Source organism: Balaenoptera acutorostrata, chromosome 6 (assembly GCF_949987535.1).
Source record: "Balaenoptera acutorostrata chromosome 6, mBalAcu1.1, whole genome shotgun sequence".
Lineage (NCBI taxonomy): Eukaryota > Metazoa > Chordata > Mammalia > Artiodactyla > Balaenopteridae > Balaenoptera > Balaenoptera acutorostrata.
The window spans coordinates 124,030,158-124,057,234 of NC_080069.1; the positions used below are offsets into that span (position 1 = coordinate 124,030,158).

At 56.6% G+C, this 27,077-nt stretch overlaps 1 protein-coding gene across 1 annotated transcript; it reads right to left on the reverse strand.

The window, feature by feature from the left end:
• Positions 1 to 1,452: 1,452 nt before the first annotated feature.
• UBAC1 (UBA domain containing 1) lies at positions 1,453 to 21,767 on the reverse strand. The gene is made up of 10 exons (XM_057548501.1): positions 21,462 to 21,767; positions 17,231 to 17,351; positions 16,305 to 16,378; positions 12,431 to 12,538; positions 11,369 to 11,471; positions 10,981 to 11,089; positions 9,810 to 10,029; positions 6,772 to 6,858; positions 5,891 to 6,029; positions 1,453 to 2,024 (listed from the first exon to the last, which is right to left on the reverse strand). Exons 1-10 carry the CDS (start codon positions 21,597 to 21,599, stop codon positions 1,909 to 1,911), a joined length of 1,215 nt encoding a protein of 404 aa, XP_057404484.1. The 5' UTR covers positions 21,600 to 21,767; the 3' UTR covers positions 1,453 to 1,908.
• Positions 21,768 to 27,077: the final 5,310 nt, after the last annotated feature.

A 27,077-nucleotide genomic window follows, 5' to 3' on the forward strand; every position in this document is an offset into this window, starting at 1 on the left:
GCCAAATCACGTACGAGCCAAAATGACCTCCCCACACCTCAACGTGTGAACGTTTCGTCAGTCACACACACTCTTAATTCTAGGAATTTGCTAGGAATGCCACTGCTGCGTAAATCATGGGAAAAATGTGCTTTGCAGTGTCCGTGACTTTATCAAGACCCGAGGCCCCTCCTGAGTCAGTCACCAAGGGCAATCCTCCCCAGTATTTGAGTCAGAATTCCACGTCTGTCTTGGTCTGATGTGTCAACCACCACGAGCAGAGGGGCTCCGCTATGTAAGGAATGGACAACTTCATCTCTCCTTCTACATCAGCTGTGCCCGAGAATCTCACGTTCCTGTTACAGCATTAAATTGACTTTTTAAACTAGGCATGTAATTAGGTTATAGTTTCTGGGAATCTCACCACAGACACTAAAGGAGGCATTCAAGGGTATTTGTTATAAAGGGAGTGTGAGTCCTAAGGGCTGCAAAGCCCGGTCCCCGCCCCCCATCACCACGCCCCCACGCTCCCGCCCGCCCCTGGCCGCCCGTGGGCGGTACCCCACCCCCCAACCGGGACAGAAGCCTCCAACCCCAGGCTCCCTGGACTGCATGCCGGGCCCGGCTGCAGAGGCCTCCCCTTGGGCACCTCTCCCACACCGCCAGGGGCCGCCTGAGACCCGCGTGAGGCTCCCAGGAAGAAAAGGTCCTCCAGGAACCATGGTGAAGGGCATCAAACCGCAGGGCCATGGGCTGGCTCATCACAGGTGTGCCCCTGCAGGCGGGTGCGGTGGGCCCCGGGCGGCCGCAGTGTGGGGCCCCTCACGGGGAAGGAAACGTCACAGGAGCAAGAGCCCAGGCGGGCTGCCAGCCGCCCGGGACACGCCTAGCTACCACGGTCCCCTCCCTCCAACCTGGAAGAAGCAACGTGGAATTGTGTCTGCAGGAGGCTGGCCGTCCAGGGCAGTCAAAGGGACAGGATTTCTTTGACCAAAACGAGTGGCCAGCGCACGGGCGTCTGAGAAGGGGGATCTGACCTGCGCACTGATCTTTTCTTACCGAGGGAGCCCCTTAAACATCTGCCAGGAAAGAAGGCGCCCTCGGTGAGTCTGAGGCCCATCTGCACCCACACATGTCCGCACTGGCGCGCACGAGGCCAGCCCCGGATGGCGCGGCTGGTCAGTTTCTCATTTAAAAACACAGATGTTTAAAAACAACGGCGGCCAGAGACAGGCAGGGCAAGTCCCTGTGGCGCCCAGCTTCCACCGTCGGAGACTCGGGAACGCAGGCCGGCGAGGTGACGGCACGGGCCCTCGACTCCAAGTCAGACATGCGAGTCTGCCAAGAAAGCGTCAGCGGGGCGGCAGCAAGCGTCCCGGGTGAGGCGGTGCGCGTGCTCTGTGTCGAGCGTGCGAACGTCACCAGGACGCACGCAGCTTCCTCTCTGGCACTGAAATAAGACCGAGACAGAAAATTGGAAAAGGGGAATTTATTTATTAAAGAAAAGTCGTCTGCGAGTTCTCCTACTTAAGTTAGTACCCTTGACGTGAACACTTCGGGTTGACACATGCCAGCTTTCAAATAACACGTGGACTCGACAAGCAGCGCCTACAGGTCAATTCAAGTAGCGTTTCAAGAGCCCAGAGGGACACTGGAGGGAGGTGACCCCTTCCCGGGGTGACGGCCTTGTCTGTAAACACTGTCAGAGGCTAGAGGCACGGCCGAGCGCGCTGCCGCCACAGAGGTTTTTCAGCAGGAAGATCCAAGCACGAGTGCGGCCGGGCGCCCAACACCCAGGCTGGGGCCCCCTCCGGCCCGCCCTCCTCCCCTCCCCAGCCCAGGGGCACCCCGGGGTCTGGCCGCTCTTCGCAGCCCTCGGCTGGGAAGTAAGAGGCCGCCCTCCTGGGCCCGGCGGCTGGGGCACGCGGCCTACGTGCGGTTCAGGGTCTGGAAAATGCGGGAGATCTGCAGCACGACCGGGCCCGTCTCGGGGTCGTTCATCCACTGGGTGCTGTTCAGCGGGTTCTCGAGCATGTCTTCAAAGGCTGCGGGGACACGACGGGGCTGCCTGAGGGACCGCACCCCGCAGACCCGGACGTGCGGCTGCAGGAACTAAAGGGGACGCCCTCTGTAGCCGGGGGCCCAGAAACCCCTTCTAGCCGCCACCCGGCAGTGTCTAGTCTGCGGATCAAGGGAGCTGACGCAGGGCACTGCTGCTGGCAGGGCGGGGCGGCGTGCCCGCGCGCTCACGGGCACAGCGATTCTGGAAGGCAGTTTGGCACCAGCTACCGGGAATCTTAAAATAGTGACAGCCTGTGACTCGGTAACTCCACTTCCAGTCCTACCCTGACAAAACAGTCAGATGCAGAAGACTTACATAAGGATACTGCTGCCAATTTAATAATACCTAATTGGAAAAATCAGAATGTTCAATGTTAAGGAATGACTTAAAAAAAAAGCTAGCACATTAAAAATGAGCAGTTCTTTGTAATGAAAACTTTGAATTTCTAAACACTTCCATAAAATGTCCGCCCACAAACAGAGGTGCTCCCAGCAAACAGCTCTGCAGCCCAGACACACGGTGGAGGCTCACCAGCGCCCGCAGGGCGGACGGCTGCCCTCACGTCTGGGAAGCAGGGCTCTAGGCCAGACCTTGTCACGTCCGCCAACGTCAAACCGTGTCAGTGAAAGTGGTCCCAGTTTACGGGCTTCACGGGAAGCGTTTGTTCAAGGTGCTCACAGCCGCTCAGGGCACAGGGCTCAGCGCGAAAGTCTGATTTCGTTACGTTTACGACCTGACACCCACCGTCCCCCCCCAGCCCTCCTGATTAAAATCCTCTGCAAACCAGTTAAAAATATCAGAAAGAGAATCCAGAGATGACGTGGCATCTGAGAGAACGAAATATACAGTGGATTTAGCAAAAGTAATTCCAGAAGGAGGAGAGAGCTGCACAAAACGATGAAAAAAGCATTAAATACGAAAAACCAGAGATGAAGATTTATCTGAGGAAGGACTTTCTTCTGCACGTCTCGTGCATTAAAAATGAAAAGTGCGGCATGCGACCAAGGATGCTCCTAATGTATAAAGAGCCGTTAACAAAGCTCTAAGATCAACAAGGCAGCTGAAACACGACGGACGGACGGTGCAGAGGGGACAAGTGAAAGAACACCAACGGCCGGAAGAAAAGTGCTCGAAGGAACAGACAGAGCCTCTGGGTCCCTGTGCGAGGAGTGGGGGTGAGGGTGGGCATCTCAGCCGGACAGAGGCCCCGTCAGCTGTCAAGACGTCACCGAGGGGCTTCCCTGGTGGCGCAGTGGTTAAGAATCTGCCTGCCAGTGCAGGGGACACGGGTTCGAGCCCTGGTCTGGGAAGATCCCACATGCCGCGGAGCAACTAGGCCCGCGAGCCACAACTACTGAGCCTGCGCGTCTGGAGCCTGTGCTCCCAACAAGAGAGGCCGCGATAGTGAGAGAGGCCCGCGCACCACGATGAAGAGTGGCCCATGAAGAGTGGCCCCCGCTTGCCGCAACTAGAGAAAGCCCTCGCACAGAAACGAAGACCCAACACAGCCAAAATAAATAAATAAATAAATTTTAAAATAAAAAAAAAAAAAAAAAAAAAAAAAGACGTCACCGAGAGCCTGAACGTCTGCGTTCTCTGACCGGGTCATGTGACTTCCAGCTACCTGTCTTTAGGGAACAGGAGCTGCACCCAGAGCAGGTGGAGTAGGAGTAGGTTCAGAAGCAACAAAACGAAAAACAATCTAAATGACCAGAAACAGGGCAACAGTGTTTGTTAAATAACGTGACACATCTATAGAATAAAACACCTGTACCCACTAAAATCTCATTTTTAAAAGAGTAAAACATGCACCAAGAGAAAAGGCATCAAATGGGATGAGAAAATCAGCACGATGAAGTTGCCCTGCGGCGTGGCTGCGTCAGTTCCAGACCCGCAGGACCACAAGGAAACCCCCCGAGGAGGGAGGGGTGACTTCTACTCCTTCGAGCTTTTCTGTGCTTTCCAAATGTTCTATAATGACTATTTTACTTCGTCTAAAGAGATAAAGGTCATTAAAAATCCTACCGGAAATGTCTTGAGAGAAGTGTGTAGCTGCAGGGGTGCCCACAGGCCAGTGACCTCACAGGCAGGTCATTCTCTCCAGGCGGGGACTTGGGGACTTGGCGACTGCAGGAGGCCTGGGACCTGGGGCCTGAGGGGGCAGCACTCTGGGCCAGTGTGTGTCCTGTCCAGGTCACCGACTCAGAGCCTACACACTGGGTGGCACTCGCTCCGTGTGGTTTGTTTTAGAAATGGGAGAAACACTCAATTTAGCAGATGTAAAACCACACGGTAATCTCAATAGATAGGGAAAAAGCATCCAGCAAAACTGACCACCTATCCATGATTAAGAACTCTTAGCGTCTAAACTGGAGGGAAAGGGGAACTTCCTTAATCTGACCAATTATATCTTCAGAAATTAAAAAAAAAAAAAGCCTACAGCAAATCACACACTCAGTGGTCAGGTACTAAAAGAATCGCTTTAGAAAAGGCTTTGGACAGACCCCAGGTAGAACATATGAATCTCCTGAGGTCGCTGAGGAGCAGGAGGGCGGGAAGATGCTTTCAGTGTGGAAAGGACTGCCGAGCGCCTGGTACAAAGAACGAAAATAAACTCACGATAAGACACATCACGGAAGTACAGAATGTGGGTACAAAGAGAAAAATTCCCTACTTTAAGCCACACACACCTCCAGGTAGATCACGGACTTCAATAAGAAACTTTAAAACTACTAGAAAAAGATAAAGGTGAAGGTTTTCCTGACCTTGGGATCAGAGGGCTTTCTTTAAAGATTTACATCATCAATGAAACCGACACATTCAGCTGCATTAAAATACAGGACATCTGTTCATCAAAGTGATAAATAAAGAAGCCAGAAAAAAAGAAAAAAAAAAAAGAAGCCAGAAACCGACGAATGATCTTTGAGATCTAAATGTCTGTTAAAGGATGAGTGCGTGGCAGGCATGAAGAAGTTTCTGAGCGATAAGAAGACGATCCAACAGGGAAAGCAGCCACAAGTCAGGCAGAAGGCCTTTCCCAGCAGAGGTCCTAGAAGAGGCTGAAACTTCTGGAAGGGGCTGGGCCTTAGAGATCAGGGAAACAGCCAAGCAGGCAGAAGCACCTGTGCCTGCCTGGGCGGCTGATCCGGGGAGGCCAGCAGCAGGGGACATGAGCTGCTGTGGACGGGGGCGGGGGGGGTGCCCTTTCTGGAAAGCAGGCTCAACACACACACACACACGCCTGGGCTCCGCCAGCCCGGCCCGGGGCACAAGGCCTGCGGAAACCGTCCTGCAACAGGAGCGGCCACAGGAGCGCGCAGACACCGCGGCAACACGGCCGAGGAAGCAGAGGAGTGGCAAACGCTCGCGTGGTCACCACGGCAGGGGGCGGGGGCGCCCCAGGGACTCTAGGCTGAAGTCGCGTGGCAGGAACACGGTTATTAGTTTTATTATTACTCTTCAAAGTTACAAAGTTTATGTACGCTTTTGTATGTATATTCTATCTCACAGTCAAAACAAGTGCCAAAGAAACGCTTACAAAGAGTAAGAGCTACAGTCAACCAACAGCTAGCTTCTCACACGCGGCCCTAAGCTGCTGGGCGCTGTCTACACTCTGCCAGACTAGATAATCCACTCTAACTGGTTTTTCACTCCTTGAATGGAGTCGCCGCACAAGAGGCTGTCACACCACGAGTACCACCTGATTTCCAGGCCCTACAGTGACTCGGGCTGCAGCCGCCCGGGACCCTGCAGGGGCAGCTGCTGGGGCGTGGCGGCTGTGGTATCGTCCAGTGACATCTGTGTGGCAGGCAGGTCCCGCCCCTGCACAAGCGCAAGGAAGGCACACACCTAGTAAGATTTTAGGGTTGGTCAGGCCCAGCTGCACCACGGGGTTGTCCAGGATGGCCTGAAACAGAGGGCTGTCGGGGTCGATGCCCTTGTCCAGCTCCTCAGGAGAGGGCCTGCGGTCTCCCAGCAGCCACTCGCACTGCAAACACAAGAGCGACAGCTGTTAGTGCCCTCCGGACCCCATCAACCCAAACACTGCAGCCAGGGCTCCTGGGCAGCTCCCAGGGCTGCCCTGACCATCAGGGGCCTTGACAGAAAAGCAAGCCCAGCCCGGACTCAGGTGCTACACACGTCAGGACGGGCCGCAGAGAGGAAGCACCAGCCTGGCTTTCCTGGCAGGTCCTGGCGCCGCAGCGCAAGGTAACGGCTGCAGCTTCTCCAGGCCCTGAACCGGGCGCCAGCTTCACCCACCCGAGTGTTGGGAGAAGTTAAGACACGCACCACACACCTGGGCTCTGTCGCGGGAAGCGGCCCTGGGCGTGAGCGAGCACCTCTTGGCCCATCAGTGAGTCAGGAACGGCTAAAGCACAGGCCCACCTCGCCTCCCTGGTTCCTGTGGGCCAGACTGGCTCTATTCCCGCAAGTGGACCAAGCTGTCGCCCCAGCCCCTCCCCAGGCAGCTCTCCATTGGCCGTGGGCGCGTGTGCACAGGATGGGAACCATCTTAGCGTTGGTGTAACACAGTCACCCACAGAACATGTACGTTTTTCTGAAAGGCAAAGCCCAGGATTTTCTCAATATGTAAAAAATGGTATACTGTTTGAACCATCTACCCCACTGTTTCACTTCAAAAGCCAAGTAAGTGACTGCGCGGGAAGGTGACCAAGCACACCGCGTGCTCAGGACGCACGCGGCGTCACCGAGGCGCGCCGGGTACTCACGGCGGCGCTCTGCTGGTTGCTGCTCACTCTGAGGGCGTCCATCACCTCCTTTTCATCAAATCCCATCTCCATCAGGGAAACGACGGCCTAGAGGAGAAGCCGCAGGCCTCAGTGCCGTGCTCAGGGGGCCCCGGCAGCACGGCTGTGGGGCTGAGCCACGTCTCACGAGCGGCACCTTGGCAGGGGGTGTTTTAAAGCAACACCATGGGGTTTTCTCTCTCAAGACGCTGTTTCTCTACAGCTTTACTGAAACGCTTCTTGGTTTTCTGAACGACAGAGGGACGGAGCCGGGAGGTGGAGGGCGCGCCGGCTCTTGGCCAGAGGCTCGCTTTCCCACCCCAGGTCCCTCTAGGTGTGTCCCCGTGACTGACTGGGTAGAACTGTCTTCACAACGTCACGCAGCCTATTCCAGAGGGCTCGCCATCCAGCACGAGCGTGTCAGAGGGAGGCCACATCAGCAATTCCCATTTGAGCGGAGACAAAAATGTCAGTGATTTTTGACACACTTTATCTTTAAAAAAAATGAAACTAAAATTAATTCTGAACGTATTTAACAAAATTTAAGCTGCAAGTTAAACACATGCTGCTTTTTGGAGGGAACAATGACCCAAGCGCCCCATGTTTGGGGGTACAGTTTTCGGACAAGAGTCACATAACGACACATTCCTTCACTTTATCCTTGACTTTTATTCTACAACCTTCGAAAGGCTCAACTCTGCACAAAAAGGTAAAGGTTTCATCAACGTCTCGAAGGATTCTCTTAATTCTCTGAAGGTCGGACCGTGCCCTTTAAGGCCCTGACGTCACCTTCCCCCCGCTTGTGCGCGGATGTCGGCTGGCCTCACGCCGCCGGCCCCTCGGGTCAGCGTGTGGATGCTTGCGCGGCCCCGGCGCTCTCTGGCCTCGGGGACGCCACCCCTTCCACTGTGCTGTCGGTCTGGAAAGAGAACCCACCAGAAGCAGCAGCAGCTGCGGGGGGTCAGGACGGGTGCTCGGCTGGAGCCCACTGTGTGCAGCGAGTTCCGAAGTCAGTGCTTCCTGCCTGGCATCCATTTCCTCAGCCTCCCTGGGCCCCTTCCTACCTCCAGGGCCCCGCGAGCAAGCACGGGGAGCAGAGCCCCCCAGGCGGCAGTATTTTGATGTCAACGTCATACAAAATCGCCCGGAATCTACTCTGAAACCCAAGCACAGGATGGCCTTTGCCACTGGCTTCAATAAAAACCATCCTCTCTCCAGACTTCTGTCCCAGCCCAGGAAATGACGCCCCAGGACATCTGGGGGTGATTCCAGATGCCCCGCCTGCCTTTCTTCCCAGCACTGGGCAAGGGGCCCTGTGCCCACAGGCTCTGCTCGGTCACTGTCCTGTCTACAGCTGGGGGGGGGGGGGTGTTGGGGGGGGGTGTTGGGAGCAGGGGGTGCAAGGCAGCAAAACGTCTGTTTGGGTGCCAAGTCCACGCCCTGCTCTCCAATCCAGTCTCCCCAGGATCTAAACGAACGTCTTGATCCTTACGGCCCATCCCCCTGACTGGTACAGGATCAAAGGCCCTGCCCCTCAAGCCTTGACACCCTTTTGGGAAACTGAGCATGTTAAGGTGGTCAAGAACGACACCCAGAGGAGGAAAGGCCTTTAAGTCGGTGACCAAGACCATGAACTACCCGGCGGCGGCCCTGACGAGGCCCATGCAGGACCCCCACAGGAGAAAGCATGGGGCCCGACAGCACAAGGACCCACCCACGGAGAGGCTGCCCTTCCCGAACAGGGGCCCAAGTGCCAGGCCTGGGCTGGGCTCCCCAAAAGACTAAGCCAACGAGATACACTTCCTTCAGGACCGAGAAACTCGGGACTAAAATAACACAGGTACTTCTGAACACATAGCAGAACTCAAAAAGGGAAAATCCCGAAGAAACAGAAACAAAGGAACAACAGACTAGCCTCCCAGAGGGTGTGCCTTGGGGGGATGGGGGCACAGGCCTCATCAGGGCGGGGCTGGGGCCTAACATCACACACAGGACACCGACCTTGGGTCCATGCAAGGGCGGGGGCTGGAGCTTCAAGCCAGGACCCTGAGCAGGGTCTGCCTCTCCAGAGAGAGGGGCAGGGGAAGACCCACACCCCAGCGCCGCAGGTTACACTCTGCATGGCCCAGGAGCCCTGCCGGATGATTAGCACGAAAGCTGGCCCCTGACTCGAGGTCCCGCTCAACCCCGCAGAAGCAAGCTCTGAATCAACCACAGAGGGCACCCCACGGCCCGGCCACTGGGGAGCCCCACGGAAACACAAGCCCACAGGTGAGCCCACGATGAGGCATCACACCCTGAGAAAACCAGGCCACAAGCAGAATCAGGAGGACACAAGGAACCAGACGGAGTCCTAACGCCTGGAGCTGACAGAGCTACGATCTGAAAAAAACACAGAACATCCTCAAAACATGAAAAACAGCCAAGAAGGTTAAATTAAAATTAAACCCTAACGAAAGAAGAGAACAGTGAGAAAGAACAGAGAGACGCAAAAGTATCAAACGTGAGGTGACAGTGAAGAGGTGGCCGTAAAGATGCACACTAAGGTCAGCTGGCCAAGTACAGCCAGAGGCATCGGGACCCCGGGCCCTTGAACCCCACAGACGCCGGGTTACCTGGCGGCCGGAAGCCTGACCAGCCTCCCTGCTCACAAGGCCATCCCACAAGGTGGGCAGGTGGCCCTCCAGTCTCTGGGCAGCACCCCCGACCAAGCCCTCGGCTCGAGGACACTTATAATACAGACAGGACCCGATCGTGAGTTTTTCAGAAGATGACAGGTGTGTGCACTAACCGTTCGGAGGAACACACAGCCACCTGGATGCCAGTGAGGAAAACTTCAAGCTGAACCCGGGGACTCAAGGGGCCCCAGGCCTGTCTGCAGACTCCTCCCCTGGCCTCGCTTCCTACAGGGCCGGCGGCTCAGCCTGCGGTCGCCAATGTGGCTGCAGCTTCCTCTGCACGACGCAGCCTCGGGAGAACCAGCACCTCTACCTGCCCGACCCAGGCCCGTCAACACGTACCCGGGCGTCTGCGCGGAACTCCCTTTTCCTCCGGATCTTCTTGAAGATCTCTGTCAGCTCGTCTCTGGCCTCCTCGTCCTCCGCGCTGGTCCCGGCGGCAGCGGCGGGGGCGGCCTCGGCGCCCGCCTCTCCCTGCAAGGCCGGGCCTGGAAGCGGCGTGTCTATGGCGGGGTCTTCCGCGTGCTCGATTAGCCACTCCATGGCCTGGGGCACCGACATGCTGCAAGGAAAGACGGGCTCTGTGCAGCACCCCCAGGCCAGGGAACCAGGGCCTTTGTTTCCCCAAGAAAAGCCTCTCCGACTTCACGGCTTCCCTAGCACGAGCTGCCGACCCCTGTAATGAGAATCTAGCATGTCTGGAGCTCTGGCCCTGCCCCAAACTGCCCTGAGGCCCCGGCCAGAACACGGAAACCCACGGGCAAAGTAAAGGAAACCAAACCTGGGAAGTACACACGAGAGTTTGGGTCCAAAGCAAAAAAGAACACAGCCCCACTGACCATCCGTCAGTTACAGATGATTTATTTTAGATCTGAACATAAATGAAGGGCAAGTAACTAGAAACAAGAGACTACAGGAGGGCTTCCCTGGTGGCGCAGTGGTTGAGACTCTGCCTGCCAATGCAGGGGACACGGGTTCGAGCCCTGGTCTGGGAAGATCCCACATGCTGCGGAGCAACTAGGCCCGTGAGCCACAACTACTGAGGCCGCGACAGTGAGAGGCCCGCGCACCGCGATGAAGAGTGGCCCCTACTCGCCGCAACTAGAGAAAGCCCTCGCGTAGAAACGAAGACCCAACACAGCCAAAAATAATAAATAAATTTAAAAAAACTAAAAAAGAAAAAGAAACTACAGGAGACTATTGAGGACACCACCACGTACACTTCTAGAGTTGTCCACGGCCCTGCTGTGAACAGGCTTTGATTTGCGTTCCCATAAAACAACAGCCCAGTGAAACGCGCAGAACCATCATCATACGTCACGTTCCCAATAAGTGGTTGATTTCCAACTGCCCCGACACACCTGGAGATGCCCAGTCAAGTTACTTCCGGGACGTGCATTTCAGGTCCTCTTTAAACACTCACACACACTGGAAACAATTCAATCAAAGGGTCTGGGTCCCACGGGGGACCCCACGAGACCAAGCCTGCCGCGTCTGGCGAGCGAGGACGTACTGGTTCAGCCGCAGGGCCTTCACGGCTCTGCTCTCGGGAAAGCCCATCTCCGTGAGCTGCCGCAGGGCCGCCTCGTCCATGCGGTCGTCCTCATCCTCGTCCAGCATGGCTGCGGGCAAGACACAGCACTGTGAGGGCCTCAGGCAGCGCCCGGCCGCGCGAGGGGTGCTTGCCCGGGCCCCTCGGAGGGCCGCCGCCGCCGCGTCTGAGCACCAGGCGTTTGTGGCAAATCCCTCACAGCTCAGAAAACCCGAGAGAGGACCATCAGCTCTCGCCTGCGTGAACACGGGACGGCGGTGAGAGCGGCTCACCAAGCCTCCACCTACTGGCCCTTTCCACGTGCAAGGAACGGCCGAGGGTAAGCGTCCACCCTGGGGCTTGCCCCTACCGTTTGCTTTCTTAAATAATTCCACCGCGTCCGGGTTCAGCGCCAGCAACTTTTGTGCCACCTCGATGAGAGTCACCAAGATTTTCCGGAGCTCCGTCTGGAACTGCAGAGAGAGGAAAAGATGCCCAACAAAGCTACTTGGATCTGAGATGACACGCCCTGTCCTAAAATTCCAAATCTGTGAGCCACACGATGTCCAGATAACTGAGGAGAACAGGAACGAGGCGTCTCAGGAGGGCGAAGGAGAGGCTCTGGCTGGCACGGACAGGCTGTGACACGGCCTCCCGCCGGCGACACAGACACACAAACACCTGGAGATGTCGCTCAGCCCTCCAGCCCACGAGGAAAGCGTCTGGCCCACTGGTCACTAAGTGAGCTGAGAGTCCTCCTTTGGCTTCACTGAAGAAAAGTGACTGATTCTACGGGCTCCACAGACGCAGGTCTCTAATTTTCACCTGCAGCCGATTCATCTTCTCAAAAAGGGGGGGCTGCTGGGAATGTCATTAGAACCCCCCCCGCCAGCCCCCTCCCCCCACCCCCATAAGTCTCGGCCATCGTGAGAGACACACACACACGGGCTGGGAAGAGACAAGTGTGCCCAGGTTCCAATGACCTGATCAATGAGGAACTCTCTGGAAGAGATCCTGGAGAGGCGTGTTCCTGAGCCGAACCGGCTTGAGGTGGAGACGTTCAACTGGCCCTCAGTCCCGGGGGTGGCCGTCCCCCACTGCCGCCCAGCCCTCACTCGGGAGCACTCAGCTTTGTTAACTTAGAACTTTCCAATCCAAGATAAACAAGAGTCAGATTTCTTTCTGAAAGCTTTTTACCAAACTTAGGACAAAACTAACACTTTTCCCATAGTATCTATCCTTTCAGTCCTGCCTTTCAACGTCTTTTCAAACTTTTTATTTTGAATTCATTTGTTTACAAGAAGCTCCAAAACAGTACACAGAGTTCCTGTGTCCCCTTCGCCCAGCTCCCCAGGGGCTTCCAGGAACTCCCGCAGCCCCACGTGGTGGCAAAGGCTCCCAGGCGGTGGCCGCAGGCCCCGCGGGCACTCACGTCTCTCATGTTGGTCTGCACCACGGCCCGGTCCATGTTGTAGGAGGGCAGGTTGGCGGTGGCTCGGAAGATAGCATCTCTATCCGGGGCTTTCTGCTCTTGTTTTTTCTAACACAGAAAAGTAATTGGAAAGTCGGAAAGGAGTAAAGGGCAACAAAAGGCAAAACTATGTTTGCTGAGTAACTAGCTCTAACCAGGGAAAGAATGAGTGTCCTTGGGAGCTGGAGCCATACACCCCTTGATGAGCAGGGAGGCTTCTGGAGGGTTCTGTGCGTGGCCTCAGGGACAGTGGACACAATCGCGGCCTGCTGGCGCTCGAGTGTGGCCGTGCGGGACACAGGGAAGACAGACACTGCCTCCTGCGGCCACAGAATGACCATCACGTGGGAGTGACGGCTGGAAGGGTGACCGCAGAGGACCGCGCAGACTGGCCGGAAACACGCACTCACCTTTGCTCCTTCTGGAACCCCCGCATGCGACGGCGAAGGAACAGAGATGGCAGAAACAAAAAGAATAAAGGAAATAAAACTGGGAGAGACAGCACCGAGTTCTCAGAGGACGGCAAACAGCTGAAGGGATGAGGAGAGCTCTGGCAGTAGAGACCGAGGGCATGGAGGACAGCCCGGGCGACCCCGGGGCCCGAGGGCCACGCCGGACGGGGTGGGGCAGGGAGGGGGAGCGAGCTGCAGGAGCCGAGAAGCCCAAGCCAGGGGGCCCAGGGGGCAGAGGCGCTGTCCTAATCCTGACGCCAAGCCCAGCCCCACGCCACTCGGCTCCCGGGACGCTGGGCAGGAGGGGCAGCTGCAGGTGGGCGGGCACGACCCGCCAGGCACCGAGCAGCCAGTGAGCTCCCAGGGCCTCTGGCGGGGACGTGAGGAAAGCCTGCGACGTGAACGACAGAGACCAAAACAGAAGCAGGAGAAGTAAAAGAGGGTGAAGGAAGGAGGCGGACAGGAAAGAGAGGCGCCCGAAGAGACAGCGCGCTGTGACGCAGCACTCAGAGGGCCAGCAGCGCGACAGGAGGCCGCGGGGGGTCATCTGAGAGCAAGAGTCTACTTGGAAAATTTAAAAAGCTCTCAGAAAGCGGGTCCAGCATCCAACAGGAGGTCCAGAAAGAGAAAAGACAAAACGAGGGGAGGAAATTAACCAAAACAATCCAGAAAACTTCCAGAAACTCCAGCTTCCAAGTGCCAGGCACAGCGAACGGGGAAAGACGTGCATCAAAGCGAACCATGAAATTTCAGACCTCTGAAGGATTATCAGGAGATCCTAAAAATTCCAGATGGAATCAGGGAGGAGAAAACAGACCAAGCACAGAAGAAGGCAGAGTAGAGCTGACCGGCTCCCACCCGCCACACAGACACCTGGGAGACAGGGCCAAGTCCTCCACCACGCAGCGGCTGGCGCTCGCTCAGCAGCCACCGAACGCTGGATGCAGGGCCTCCAGACCCCCTCCTCTTCCTCGATGCTAGAGGGGGTCTGGCCCCACCAAACCAAGAACACGTCAAGAGCAAGACACTCAACCCCACAGCAGGCACAAGGCGAAGACGGCTCCAAGGCACCCCGTGGCCCTGCTCCTGGCAACCACGGCTGCACGGCCCTGGGCCTGCGAGCGGGTGGGTTTCACGCTGGGGTTAGGTCCCATCACAGGGCACAGCGACTTGAAGGACGTGACCCTCGGTGGGCCTGACCTAATCAGGCGAGCCCTTCATCAGGACGGGGCTAACTCTGGCCATCGAGATTCAAAGCAAGAGGGATCCAACGCATGAGACCTCCCGCGGCTGGCTCTGAAGACGCCCTCCAGGAGCCGAGGGTGGCGCCGGCTCACAGCCAGCAGGAACACAGGACCCCAGCCCTCCAAACCGCAGGAACTGGATTCCACCAAACACCTGAAAGAGCTGGAGGCAGAGCCTCCCCAGAGCCTCCAGAGAGGGAGGCAGACCTGACAGCAACTCCCAAGCTCAGGGCCCAGCTGAGCCCACCCGCCGTGGACCCAGTGAGCAGTGCACCACCCGGGGCTGCTCCGAGCCGGCAGGCCTGCGGTGAGGGAACACGCAGACACGGGGGACGCAGGAGGACCAGCACAGAGGGAGGCGGGCCAGCCTGGGCTGCACAACTGATGCGGGTGGACGGACAGAAGGATCTGAGGGGCATCTCCCAGGAAGTGGGAGCAGCAGATGGCCTCACACTTGTGACCCTGTTTTCAGAGGGGTTTATCAATTTTGGTGCAGAATCTGAAATATCAGTGATAAGCCTACAGAAAACAAACAACACAAGGAAGCAATTACTGACTCCAGGAAAAACAAAATTCTACGTAAAAAAAAGACAGCTAACCTTAGCAAGCTGCTCACTGCAGAAAGCAACGCTTACATAATAGCAACAACAACGGGGACTGAATCTTTTAACCAACGTTTTGATCTGACACTCGTGGGAAGAGCTGGGGGGAGGCTGGGGGAGGGGCTACCCAGACCACCAAGAAGCAGCCAATAGCGCCTAAAGTTGAGAATCCAAGAAATAACAATAAGACGTGTTGTTCAGAAATCAGAAAGAGAATCGCAGTCTAAAGAATTCCGAGGGGCTGCCTTTCGAGTGCGTGACTCAGGACGGACAGGAGGCTACTGACTCTTATTAGAATATCTGTAGCATTATTTGACGTTCTAAATGCACGTGCTACTTTGACTTTAAAAATTAATAATAATTCACAAAAACAGACATTAACATTTTACAATATTACATTTTACAAATACGCACAGAAAAAAAGGTGAGGGCCACAACCCTGCAAGTTACCCAGAGCCGTGGGGGTGATGGGAACCCGCTGTTCACAGTCACCAAGGTTCACATAGTTGCCAACGACCAAAACGGTAACCCGAGAACTGGATCCACCCAGCAGTTCTGGGAAACAGGGCTGACTCAGGGGCAGGCCCCGACGGAGTGAGCAGCCGTGCCCGCAGCCTGCCATGCCGAGGCAGGTGTGGCAGCAGATAAGAAGGGCCTCCTCCCGGCCGCCTGTCCCACAGGAGACCCAAAATAGCTCGCTCCGCCACCAGGCCCGGAGCCCGGCCCAGAGTCTGGCCTGCTTTCTCTGGGGTGAAGGCTCCCGAGCGTTTTGAAGCGTAAGTAAGAAACTCTACCCCTGGAGCCAAGGAAAGACGGGCGTTCACGTGGCTGCCCCCCAGCACGGCACTGCTCTGTCCCGGGCACTGGCCCCAGGGCAGGAAAAGGCCGGGCACCTGGCCCCAGAGCAGGAAAAGGCCGGGCACCTGGCCCCAGAGCAGGAAAAGGCCGGGCACCTGGCCCCAGAGCAGGAGAAGGCCTGTTGACAGAGTACACCTTCCAGGTACAGATGAGCCTCCTAAACCAGGCTTTCTGAGGAGTGAGCTTCCAGGGCGGCCACCACACAGGTAACGAGCGGCACGGTCTCCCCAGGGCGCCTGCCTCAGAGGGAAGACTCAGCCAAGTGGCAACTCCAAGGACTGACTCCGCGAAGGCCGGTGCTCCCGGGAGCCTTCGCTGCCGCCCCTGCATCCGTATTCCTTGTTTTGTGGGTGGTCTTTAGCGACTTCCTAACTTTCTTCTGTCAGGAGTTGCTTGAGGAGAGGGAGGGACGGGAGCTCAAGATTAAACCCGACCCCGAGAACGTGCCGCAATCTCCTCTCTGCAGCCCCGAAAGCAGAGCCGGTTATCAGACCAGCCACCAGGAAAGGCGTCGGTCAAATGGCCAACCGGCCACAACAGAAAACCCCCATGACCATACCTCCTGTGACCACGGGACTGGCAGGGTCCACAGACAACCAGCGTACAGATGTTTCTTTTCAAGTTCAATGTGGGAGACCTCCCCTCACAGAGATATCCACTTCCAGACTCTGAAACTTACCTTTTCTTCTGCTGAGACATCAGCCATCTTGGGGAGCGGGGCTGGAACACGCTTTTTGATCAGCAATAAGACATCTAGGAAAAAAAAGTCCACCGTGCTGGTTACTATTTTACATCCATACAGTGGCATAAAGGGTGGCAGGCGACCCAAGGACCGAAAAGCAGGGGTTCCCTCCGGGCTCCTCTTCCACGGAGTATCCATTCAAGCCCCATGCTTCCTTCGGCTCCCACGTCTGCCGCCCCTGCTCACCCACAGGCTCAGGCCTCGCAAGAACCTGGCTGAGGGTCACCAGAGGCGACCAGCATTCTCGTTCTAAGGGCTTTTTTGTTTTGAAAGTCTGTGAGGTCGGAGCGCCTGGTCTCACCCTCAGAGCTAAGCACCTGGGCTGTGGTTAGGCCACAGTGCACAATGTGGGCAGCGCCCAGCCGGCTCTGGGCTTGCCAACCAGACGCTGTGGAGGTCTGCAAACGATATTCCAGCATTTCCAAAACAGACTACTTAAGGGAATCCCACAATTAAAATTGTGCTTTAAAAGACAAGAAAACCAAAGTTTTCTCCCCAAGCGCCTCCACACACAAGCCTCTGAGTGAATAAATGGCTGTATGTACGTTAAGAGCATCTTCCTTGATGTCTGAAACAACTGCCACGGTTGTACTTTCCAGCCCCCAAAATAAAGCCTGCAGCAGCTCTGGGGATCTTGGTTTTGCTTGGAAACAGAATTAATAACAAAGTTCAATTTGGTTTCTCAGACGCGCGCTGCTCGCTCAGCCTCAGTGTCTGCTGTTTGATTCCAGGGCGCACACTTTCTCTCAATAAGGGAAAATGGAACTGTGTCACTGACGCGTCTCCCTGCTCAGCCCCACTCGGGACGTCCTCGCTGAGGGCGCTGCACCCTTGCCCACCCCCGGCCCGCGAGGCGCCCTTACCTTCGTCCTGGACGTTCTCCTCCAGGAGTGTCTTGGTGTCACTCAGCACCCTCTCCGAAGCGGCGTGTATTAATTTGTGATGGGTCACACTCTTGGGGTCTTCTAAGCTCCCATGAGCGCACTGGAGGAAAAAACCATAGACATTGTTTCAAGACAGCAGATCAATTAATCATGATAGTAATAACACAGGACCTGACACCCGAAGCCGCACCAAGAACTTACTGGTTTTATTACTAGCTAAGAAATTAAAGCAGAGATGAAACCAGAGAATCCCTGGCAACGGTGGAAGCCAAAGGAAACGCCACAGCACCTGGTCCCCGAGGGCAGCACCCGGCCACCGACCCACCAAGTGCTTCCAAACAGGCTCACGGCTCTGACACAGAACACGCTGCTGGTCATTACTGGCTACCCGAATTGCTTCCTTAGTCTAGAAAGATCTGGAGAGTGATTTAAAAGTGAAAATAGCAGGGCTGTCGTTTCCCAAGAACCTAAAGATTTAAGTATGATTTGTGCACTTGTTTCCCTCCTTCCAAGGTAAATGAGAGGCAGCCGAGAGACACAGCAGAGAGGAAGCCGGTCCACGGGAGCAAGAAATAGGGGCCTGACCGCTTAAACACCCACAAAACCCCGAGGAGACACAACTAGCCTCGGCTCGGCCCCCAGCTCACCAAGCGACGGCCACAGAGACCCCAAAGCAAGCTACAGGTGTGGCTGGCGGGGCCCCTCCTGGGAGCCCGAAGGGGGTCACCTGGCACGTGGTTGTGTCCCACTGATCAGCGGCCCACAAACCCCAGAACACACGTTGAGGGGGTGATGCTTAAGTCCATGCTGGAGGGAGGCCGCTGTGACGCTGGGGACATGCCCACCCCAGGGTCCCGGTGCCACGGTCCTCACAGCCTTCCTCAGTTAAGCAGGGCCGCCTTACCACCTCCCTCTGCCACCAAAGGTACCCTGCACACGTCACTGCTCACCCAAAGAGAGAAGCTAAGCCTGTACTTCATCTCTCAACACTGGCGTTTTAAGAGCAACTGGAGTTTCCAGCAATCTAACACTGAAAACAGGAAAAACGGATCGTAAGGGCTTCAGGGCTGTCACAGATGCACACAAAACTGGGGCGGGGGTGGGGGGACACAAAAGTGGAATCCAGCCAATAGTAGGACACACTCTGACCATTTATGACAGACAACGCCCCCCTCCCTGGAATCTCACAATGGCTCTGCTCCCAGAAGTACTGGGTGTGCTGCTTCTAATTCTAAAACTTGCAGGCTAGCTGATCTGCCAAGTTCCTAATACAGTCTATGAAACACAATTTTCCAAAATAATCCTCATGCTGGTTCCTGAAAAAAACTGTACTCTGCAGCGTGTCAACAGGCGCCAGGAACAAAACATAAGCATGAGTCATCCGTACTATGCATGATTACTTCATTCTTTGTTCTCAGCAGAAGCAATGGAGCAAGCTGGGCTGTGATAGCAAAAAAGCCCCAGCAGAGCCCATCGCTGGAGGGGGGAGGCTCTGACACCCAGTGAAGCGCTTCCTCCCCACAAGAGCGGAGACTAGTTTCTCTTACCCTTGATGTCACGTGTCATTTGAAGGTACACCTTCATGTGATCTAAGAAACGTTAACAGCCATACTAGCAGGCTACGTACTGGCAATTTCACACAGGTTTACCACACACAGAAAACGCCTACCACATCGCAGAGGGAACTCCCTTAAAATCATGAACCTCCTGTTACACAAGATGGTTTACTTTGCCCCTTTCTCCAAGCTTGGGCTAGGGACCACCATGGTGGTCCCAATCTCTATAATACCAAGAAGGGAAAGGCTACAATTGCAATCCATTTCTGTAAGAGTTATGATAATAAACCTTCAATAATAAAGCAACTTTATTAATTAAACATATATACCTAATAAAAAAGTATAAAAAATAATAAAACTCCCAGGAGTACTGTGGGGGGAAGAAACCCCCAGTGTCCCCTCAAGGTAGAGGGGAAAGAGGAAGGAAAAAAGAAGGCACCAGGGGAAAACCGGGAAGGAGGAACAGAAGCAAAGCAGCGACACCATTCAGGGACTGGTTTCCAGGGTGACATTCAAGTCCACAACTTGAGAACTCTCTTTCCTAACTGATGCCTGCTGATTGGCTCATGAGGCAGCGAACGCTGCCCGCAGAATGGGATGGGCACGGAGGTGGGAGTACTTTCTGACAGCTCGGCTCTGAGTCCCATAATTTATGTCGGCTCTTTGGTTGTGAAACTCCCCTGCTGCTCAGGTCTCCGTACCTGGAGAGATTGCAGAGTGGATAAAATCTCAGGTCAAAGCAGGGCAATGCCAGAAAACATCCCGAGCGATACATCCCAACAGCGACGGGAATAACCAGTTACCAGGAACATAATAATTAGCATCATATGGAAACCGGCTGCCTCGTTAACCCTAAGTGCTCCTGAAACTCCTCGGCGAGTGTCCATGAATCAAAGAGTTCTCACTTCGTTCCCCTCCATAAGAGAACGTTAGGATAGTTACGCCAATCCTCACCATCAGTGAGTTTAACTCAGCGCCACACCAATTTATCAGACTCGCTTCTCCTGGCCTGACTCAGCAGGTGACATGCCATGGCCATGCACCTCTGGATTGACAATCTATTTCCGTTTACAGGCACGCCTCGTTTTATTGGGCCTTGCTTTATTTCGCTTCACAGATACTGTGTTTTCTACAAACTACAGGTTTGTGGCAACCTTGTATTGAACAAGTCTATTGGTGCCATTTTTCCAACAGCATTATTTTTTAATTAAGGTACGTATTTTAATTAAGGTACGTACATTGCTTTTTCAGACATAATGCTATTGCACACATAACAGACTATAGTGTAAACATAACTTTTATGTGCACTGGGAAATCAAAAAATTCGTGCGATTAGCTTCATTGTGCTGGTCTCTTTGTTGTGGCGGTCTGGAACGGAACCCGCAGTATCTCAGCAGTGTGCTGGTACTAATCCACACGTTTGTTATGGGCCCACCAAGAGTCTGGCCCTGAGTGTGTGAATACAAATCCAGCCCTCAAGGAGCTTCCATCCTGAGTGGGTGAGACACAGCATCTCAAGGAGGTTTTTAAAAAATGTACTGGACAAGCAACGAGCCTGGCTCTAAGAACCTGCATGCTCATGGAGCTCCCAGCCTTGCAGCTTACTGCTGTCGTGGTGGTTTTCTAGATGGTGAAATCACCTGACTGGCTCAGAAGTAAAAGAAGAAAGCAGCCAAGTGTGTGAGCCTGGATCCCCCTCCCCCCTTTTGTGAGACCGAGACCGTTATTCACATCCAGCGTGTTCCAGAAGGGGACTGGCAACCAGAACGCTCCCTGGCCTGTCGTCTGACAGTTACAGAACAACTCCACAGAACCATACTCCCAAGAGGGACCCAACAGTATTTTATAGGCAGCCACTAGAACAGTAACTCTAAGTTTATCCTTGGAGACCCACTAATAGATACATCACTTATCACATGGAATGCACACCAAGAGGCTGTGGCCTCTTTGTCCTGAATTCTGACATGGAGACACTAGATGGTGCAAAGGATCGAGTTTCCTTAGGCAGCCAGTTAGATAGATGTCTTGGCCTGCCTTACGGAGTCGAGGAGCTTCCAGAGGTAAAGCCAAGAACTAGTTCCAAAAACTAGCAACCTAAGGAACCGGACAAGGAATATTTCGTGGGAACAAACTTTAGAAAGTGGCCCTCTCGGCGAGAAGCCCCTTCTCCCGGACCTACCCACGCAATCGCTGTAAAGGCCGCCGGGAAGCAGGGGCGCAGGGACGAATCCCGCGGCCTCACTGTTTTAAGTGATTGCAGCCACGGGGCACCAGTGGCCAGGGCCAGGCCCCGGCCCCCATGCCAGCCCCAGGAAGCAGCTCCAAGCAGCCGGCTCCGTAGGTCAGGAGAAGGCACTTCTCCCGTGGGTCCCTACTTCCTCGGGCACTAATTCCCAGCTCCGGGAACCGCACCGCGGCAGCAAGCGCGGATGCTGGAAACGCTAGAGGCCTCGCTCCGGCGGCGACTTCGCCTCTCCCAGCCTGCGCTCCCGAAGCGCCCCGCCGCCCGGGCTGTCGTCGGAGTTAAACCAGAGGGGAGAGGGTAAAGCGCCCAGCCTGGGACCCGGCTCGCGGAGGCGCGTCCAGAGAGTGTCGGGGGCGGCCGGGAAAAGGGGCGGAGGGAGGAGAAGGCCTGGAGCCGCGGCCGGCCTTACGTGCTTGAGGCAGCGCTCCTTAAGCTTCTCCACCGAGGTGTCCTCGGTCGCCTCCTCCAGCCACTCGGCGCCGTCGGACGCGCAGACGTGCAGCCGCAGCACCTTGCCCGCGAAGATCTTCTCCTCCTGCACGAACATCGCGCCGCCGTCGCCGCCGCCGGGGCCTGCGCCCGCCGCCCGGGCCCTGAAGGTCACCGGGGCGGGCCGGGGGCGGGGCCAGGCCGCCCGCGCGCTCCCTCGCTGGCCGCCGCCGCCGCCGCCGCCGCCCCCCCGCCCCGGCTCCCGTCGGCCGGCCGCCACTCGCCGCGACCCGAGCCGTCGCTGCGCCCCGCCGCCTAGCCGCCGGGGGCGCGCTGTCGCCGCCGCGCAGGAAGTGCGTCACAGGGTGCGCCCGGAGCACGTCGGGAAATGTGGTTTTCCGGCGGCCGCCTCGGCGGCGCCGCCGCGCCGGAAGTGCGTCACGGGACGCGCCCGGAGCGTGCCGGGAGGTGTAGTTCTCGGGCCGCTTCCTTCATCCCGCACCTGCGCGCGCTTTGCAGTGCGGGCCGGCAGCCACGCGGGAGCCGGGAGCTTGCGAGTCCGTTTTGAGATGGGCTCTTAGTGTAAAATACACACCGGATCTTGAACAGTTGGGAGGAAAAGAGCATGAAAAATACCTCAACAATGTTTATCTATTGGCTACATGTGGAAATAATAGGATGTATAGGGTTAAATAAAGTATGTTGAAATCGATTTCACCTGTTTCTTTTCCCTTTTTAAAGTTCTGGCTACCAGAAGATTTTAGATTGTCTATGGCTGCTGTTGTGTTTCTTTTGGACTGCATTGCCTTAAAGCAGAGTCTCTCTGAGTGTGGTCCCCAGACCAGCAGCACCTGGGAGCTTGTTAGAAATGCGGGGTCTCCCGTCCCACCCCTATTCCCGCTATCAGGGACTCCAGGGTGCGGCCCAGCGCTCAGGCTGCAGAACTGCAGAGGCACACTCAGATGGGCTCGTGAGCACCCACATGGGAGGGAGCTGACCTGTGGACTCAGTACACTTATTTCTGTGGGGTGACAAATATGAACGCTGCAGTTTGGGCCAGACCTAGACCAGGTGACTGACCTGCACTCTCCCATCTCATTCATTCAAGAACGTTTGCTGAGCAGAGATGGATACGGCACAGTTCCTGTTCTCGGAGGCTGGTGGTCCCAGCATCTCAGGCCTTCACCATTTTATACACACCTCATTTCCCTTATGACCATTGCGACCATGCCCAAATCCTTCTGTCCAGTTTAGCCTCCATGAGCCAGACCCTCTGCTGCTCCCCGAAAACATAGTCATGATTAAGGCTAGAGACCAGGATATAGCCTGGGAATGGGCGCTCTCTCGCAGCAGATACAAGTGCTGGCTGTGGTGCCGACACGGTCTCAAAAGACAGGAGACCATGGGGGCAAGCAGGGCCTGGTGGGGTAGCACCAGGGGAGCTTATGGGACACAATGGCATGTGAGGGCTGAGGAGGAGGAGTGGAGAATAATAGGATGGGCAGCCCGTGGAGCATGCTGGAACGGAAGGGAATGGTGCTGAGGGGAGGAGATGGGAGGACAGGGCGGGGGGCAAGTGGAGCCGGGTCAGAAGAAGCTCTACGGAAGCATCTGGCCTTGGTCGTGAGGCTGTGGGGAGCTGCAGTGTGGATGGTGGTGACCGAGCGAGGTGGGGGTAGGAGGAGGACAGGAGGGGGCCTGGAGGCAGGAGGAAGTCAGAAAGCTCCCACATGCTTGCAGAGGAGTGATGCGGCGTGGGGGTGAGGGTCTGAACGGGGCAGGGAAGACAGTGGCAGGAGGACGCGAGGTGAGACTTGACGGGGCGGGGGGCAGCTGTAAACAAGAACAGAGTGAAGAACGACAGGAATGCTTCCAGCTTGGGTGACAGGGTGCAGGCCGTGCCACCTCCTGGAGGAGGGGGTGCTGCTGAGAAGGGGGTCGAGCGCAGCCCTGCACCTGCTGACCTGGGTGCGCAGGGGGACCTCCAGGTGGAGGTGGCCAGGGGCAGCTGAGTGTGCAGGGCTGGAGTCAAGGGCAGCTGTCAGCTCGAGGGCAGTGGCTGAGACTGTGGTCCCCTCCCCCGCCTCCACTTTACACAGAGTAGCCTGTGGAGAAAACTGAGGGATAAGGATACCTTAAAGCTCTGGTTTTGGCCCCATGGAGTCCAAAGGGGGGATTTCCAGGAGAAAATGAAAGCCTGTGGGAGAACTGGAGATGCCACCCATGGACTCCGAGAGACTGTCTTGGGGGCCAGGTATAGCTCTGACTGCTGGGGCGATGGGGGCTCCTCGACAGTGGGGTGTCCCAGCTCTTGTTGGCGTCAGTGGCCTCTTCTGTTCCAAAGTCATCTTTTTGCGTGTGTGGGATGAAGGCCCGGGGAGCCCACTTCCTTTCACTATGTCAGTAATAAACTGCCTGGATCCAAAAGCAGCTCATGGGGCCTTTATCAGCCGAATCGGCCAGGACTTGCGTGCCCAGCACCCTTCATCCATTGAGTCTCCACTGACTTACCAATTCCTGACCTTGCAGCCTGTGCAAACCCAGCCCTTTCCCTAGAACGCAGGACCTCCTCCCTCAGGAAGACCGCCCCGGTTGCACCTCCTCTGGGGCACCACTTAGCATGCTGTGAGTTGCCCACCCCTCTAATGGCTGACCCCGGTGCCAGAGCAGACCCCTGCAGGCTGGATGTCCTTAGTGATGTGTTGACAAAATATTTCTGAGGAGCCTGGGTGTAAATAAGTGGTCTCCCATCAGCGGCACCTCCTCCTCCGAGGAGAGGCCAGTCACTGATGATTCTCCCCTTGGGGGTGCAGCGGCGGGCCTGGGGCAGGGCTCCCCTCCCACGCTGCACTCCCCAGCCCCATCCACTGGGAGCAGTGCCGGGTGATGTCCTAGGACTCCCTGGACATCCTCGGTGGGTTCCTCCCCTTCTGAGCCTCCGTCTCCTCTAGTACATAAGGATCAGGCTTCCATGTGGACCCGGAGAGGGCCCCCTTCAAGGAAGGACCAGCTGCCCAGCTTTGGGGAGTGGGCAGCAGATGCCGGGCCATCAGCCCCTCCTGCAGTCTCAGCCGCAGAGAGTGGCCTTGTGAGGTCACGGCCCTCCCGGGTGTCTGGGCTAAGTGGCGTGTAAAGACCCAGACACTTCCCGTGAGTGGGGGGGGGACGACCCGGCCCAGAGCTGGCCTAACCCTGCAGCCTCCCCTCCCCATCCAACAGGTGCTGGTCCCTAAAGCACATCGTGCACCTGAACGCAGCCTTGCTTCCCAAGACCCCACCTGGCGCACTCACCTGGCCGCCCAGCATGTGTTTATTTAGCACCTGCTATGTGCCGCTTTAGGGACTTGGGGTGCAGCAGGAATAAGGCAGAGAGAGAGAGAGCGCCCACACCTTCACCCCTTCTGGGAGGTTCTCAAGATCACTGTCGCTCTCAGGAACAAGAAAGGCCGGGTGGTCTGAGCGTGTCCGGCCCAGGCCCAGCCGGGAGTCAGCAAGCGCCAAGGGTTTCCCTGCGTGGGGCAGAGCCAGCCCTGGCTGCCAGGCCCGGTTTGAGCTGGCAGGGCCCAGCCCGCTGTCCCAGCCCGGCCCTGGGTCCCGCCCCAGCACTGACAGTCCCCGGGAGTGGCCCGAGCTGCCCTGGCCGGTGGCAGCCAAGCAGATGACCGTCCCTCCCCGGTCTTCCTACCCCTGCCAACTCCTGCCTGGACTCGGCCACTGGACCCCAAGCAGGCGTGCCTGGGCCACAAAGACTGGGGAGGGTCTCCCAGCAAAGAGGGCTCCACGTCTGGCCGAGAGGGGCGGCCACCCTGGCATTCTGCTCACGCCAGGGCCGCCCACCCCTGCGAGGCCCAAACCTGCTGCCTGGGCTGCCCGGCGGTACCGCGAGGCGGCCACTAGAGGGCGGGGTGAGCCGTGGCCCCGCGAGCAGGTGGCCAGCCGGTTCCTGGGGGGCCCCCTCAAGGCCCCTGCAGAGAGCCTGTGGCGGGGGAATGACTTCTGAGGACACAGCGGCTCGGTCACCATCCTCTCCCCCAGCCCAGGGAGGGTTATAGAACGGGGCCGTAAGGGAGGACTAAAAGCTCTCCAGGCAGCAAAAGGGAGGAAGCAGGGGTGGGGGGAGGAAACTGAGGGGCTCCAACAAGAAGAAACAGCCCCCACTGCCCCTGTGGGTGCACGGGGAACCCAGTTTGAAAAGCACAGCTCTGGCCCAGCCCCCTGCAGCGGGAGACCCCAGGCCCAGAGAGAGGAGGGGCCCTGCAGTGACCCGCGGCAAAGGCCACCTCCAGCACCTCCCAACGGGATGCAGGTGGGTCAGAGGGCGGCCTTAACAAGTGGGGGCAGGGGAGTCTCAAACAACAACAGGAATTCAGGAATTTACCGGCTCCCAGCTCCGGAAGCCACAAGTGCGAGCTCCAGGTGCCAGCAGGGCTGGTTCCCTCCAAGGCCGTTTGGGAGGGTGTTCCAGGCCTCTGTCCAGCTTCTGGTATCGCCAGAAAGCCTCGCGGTTCCTTGGCTGGGAGACACCTCCCTCCGGGTGCTGCCCCTGCCTGCACGGGGGCCCCTTGTTCCAAATCTCCCTCTTGTCTTTGTGTCTCTGTGTCTCTCCTCTTCTCAGAGACACGAGTCCTAAACCCAGGACTGAGGACCCACCCTAAATCCAGGATGACCCTTGACTGACTACGTCTGCAAAGACCTGATTGCCAGAGAAAGTCATTCTGAGCTTCCAGGTGGATGTGAGTTTTGGGGGGACTCAACCCCCAACTGAGAAGTCGCGGGCATTTACTAGGGGGGGGCGCACGTCCCTAGCCTAGAGCTGCCCACCGACCTTCACCAGCTTTGGCTCCACCTGGAGGTCGGTTCTGCCTGGCGGCACCCGCCCTCGAGGAGTGGAGGCCTCAGCCTCCTGGGAAATGTGAGTGGTCCCAAGGTTAATTAATTAGTACATTAAAAATGCGCCTGTTAAGGGCCCCCGCAAACAGGAAAGTATTCATCACCCGTTTCCTCAGAGTGACAAGTGCATTTCCCTAAATTCCTTAGCTGCTGACTTAACCAAATGATCATCCCCCGGCTGCTATCATTTCCCATGAAGTCACAGCTCATGAATATTCTGGCGGAGCAATTTGCTTTTTGAAAGGACAGACTTATTATTTCATCTTTAAGTTTACTGTCATGAATAGTAATTTTCCGGCCCCTAAAATAATGAAATGGTGGTGACGGTGCTGGTTAGCCAGATACTTCCCAGGGCCGGTCCCTGCCCCGTGGGGGATAGGGAGGGGGGCGTCAGGCCTTGCTGCCAGTGGCTCCAGATGTGCAGTCAGCCCAGGGGGCCGTCGCTGAATGATGTTAATGGGCTGCACCCTCCGCTCCTCTGCCTGGCACTTTACAGTTTCTAAGCAGGCCCACCCTTCCGCTCCGTGTCTCTGCGGCCACTCCGTGTGCTGGGCCGCAGGTGCGTCGCCGTCTGTGAGCCAGGTAAGAGGGTGGGAAGCTTAGCTGTGGAGTCAGACACATGCCAGTTCAAATCCTGATGCTGTGCGGTCTTAGGCGAGTTACTTCACCTCTCTGGGCCTCAATTTCCTCATCTGTGAAATGGGAG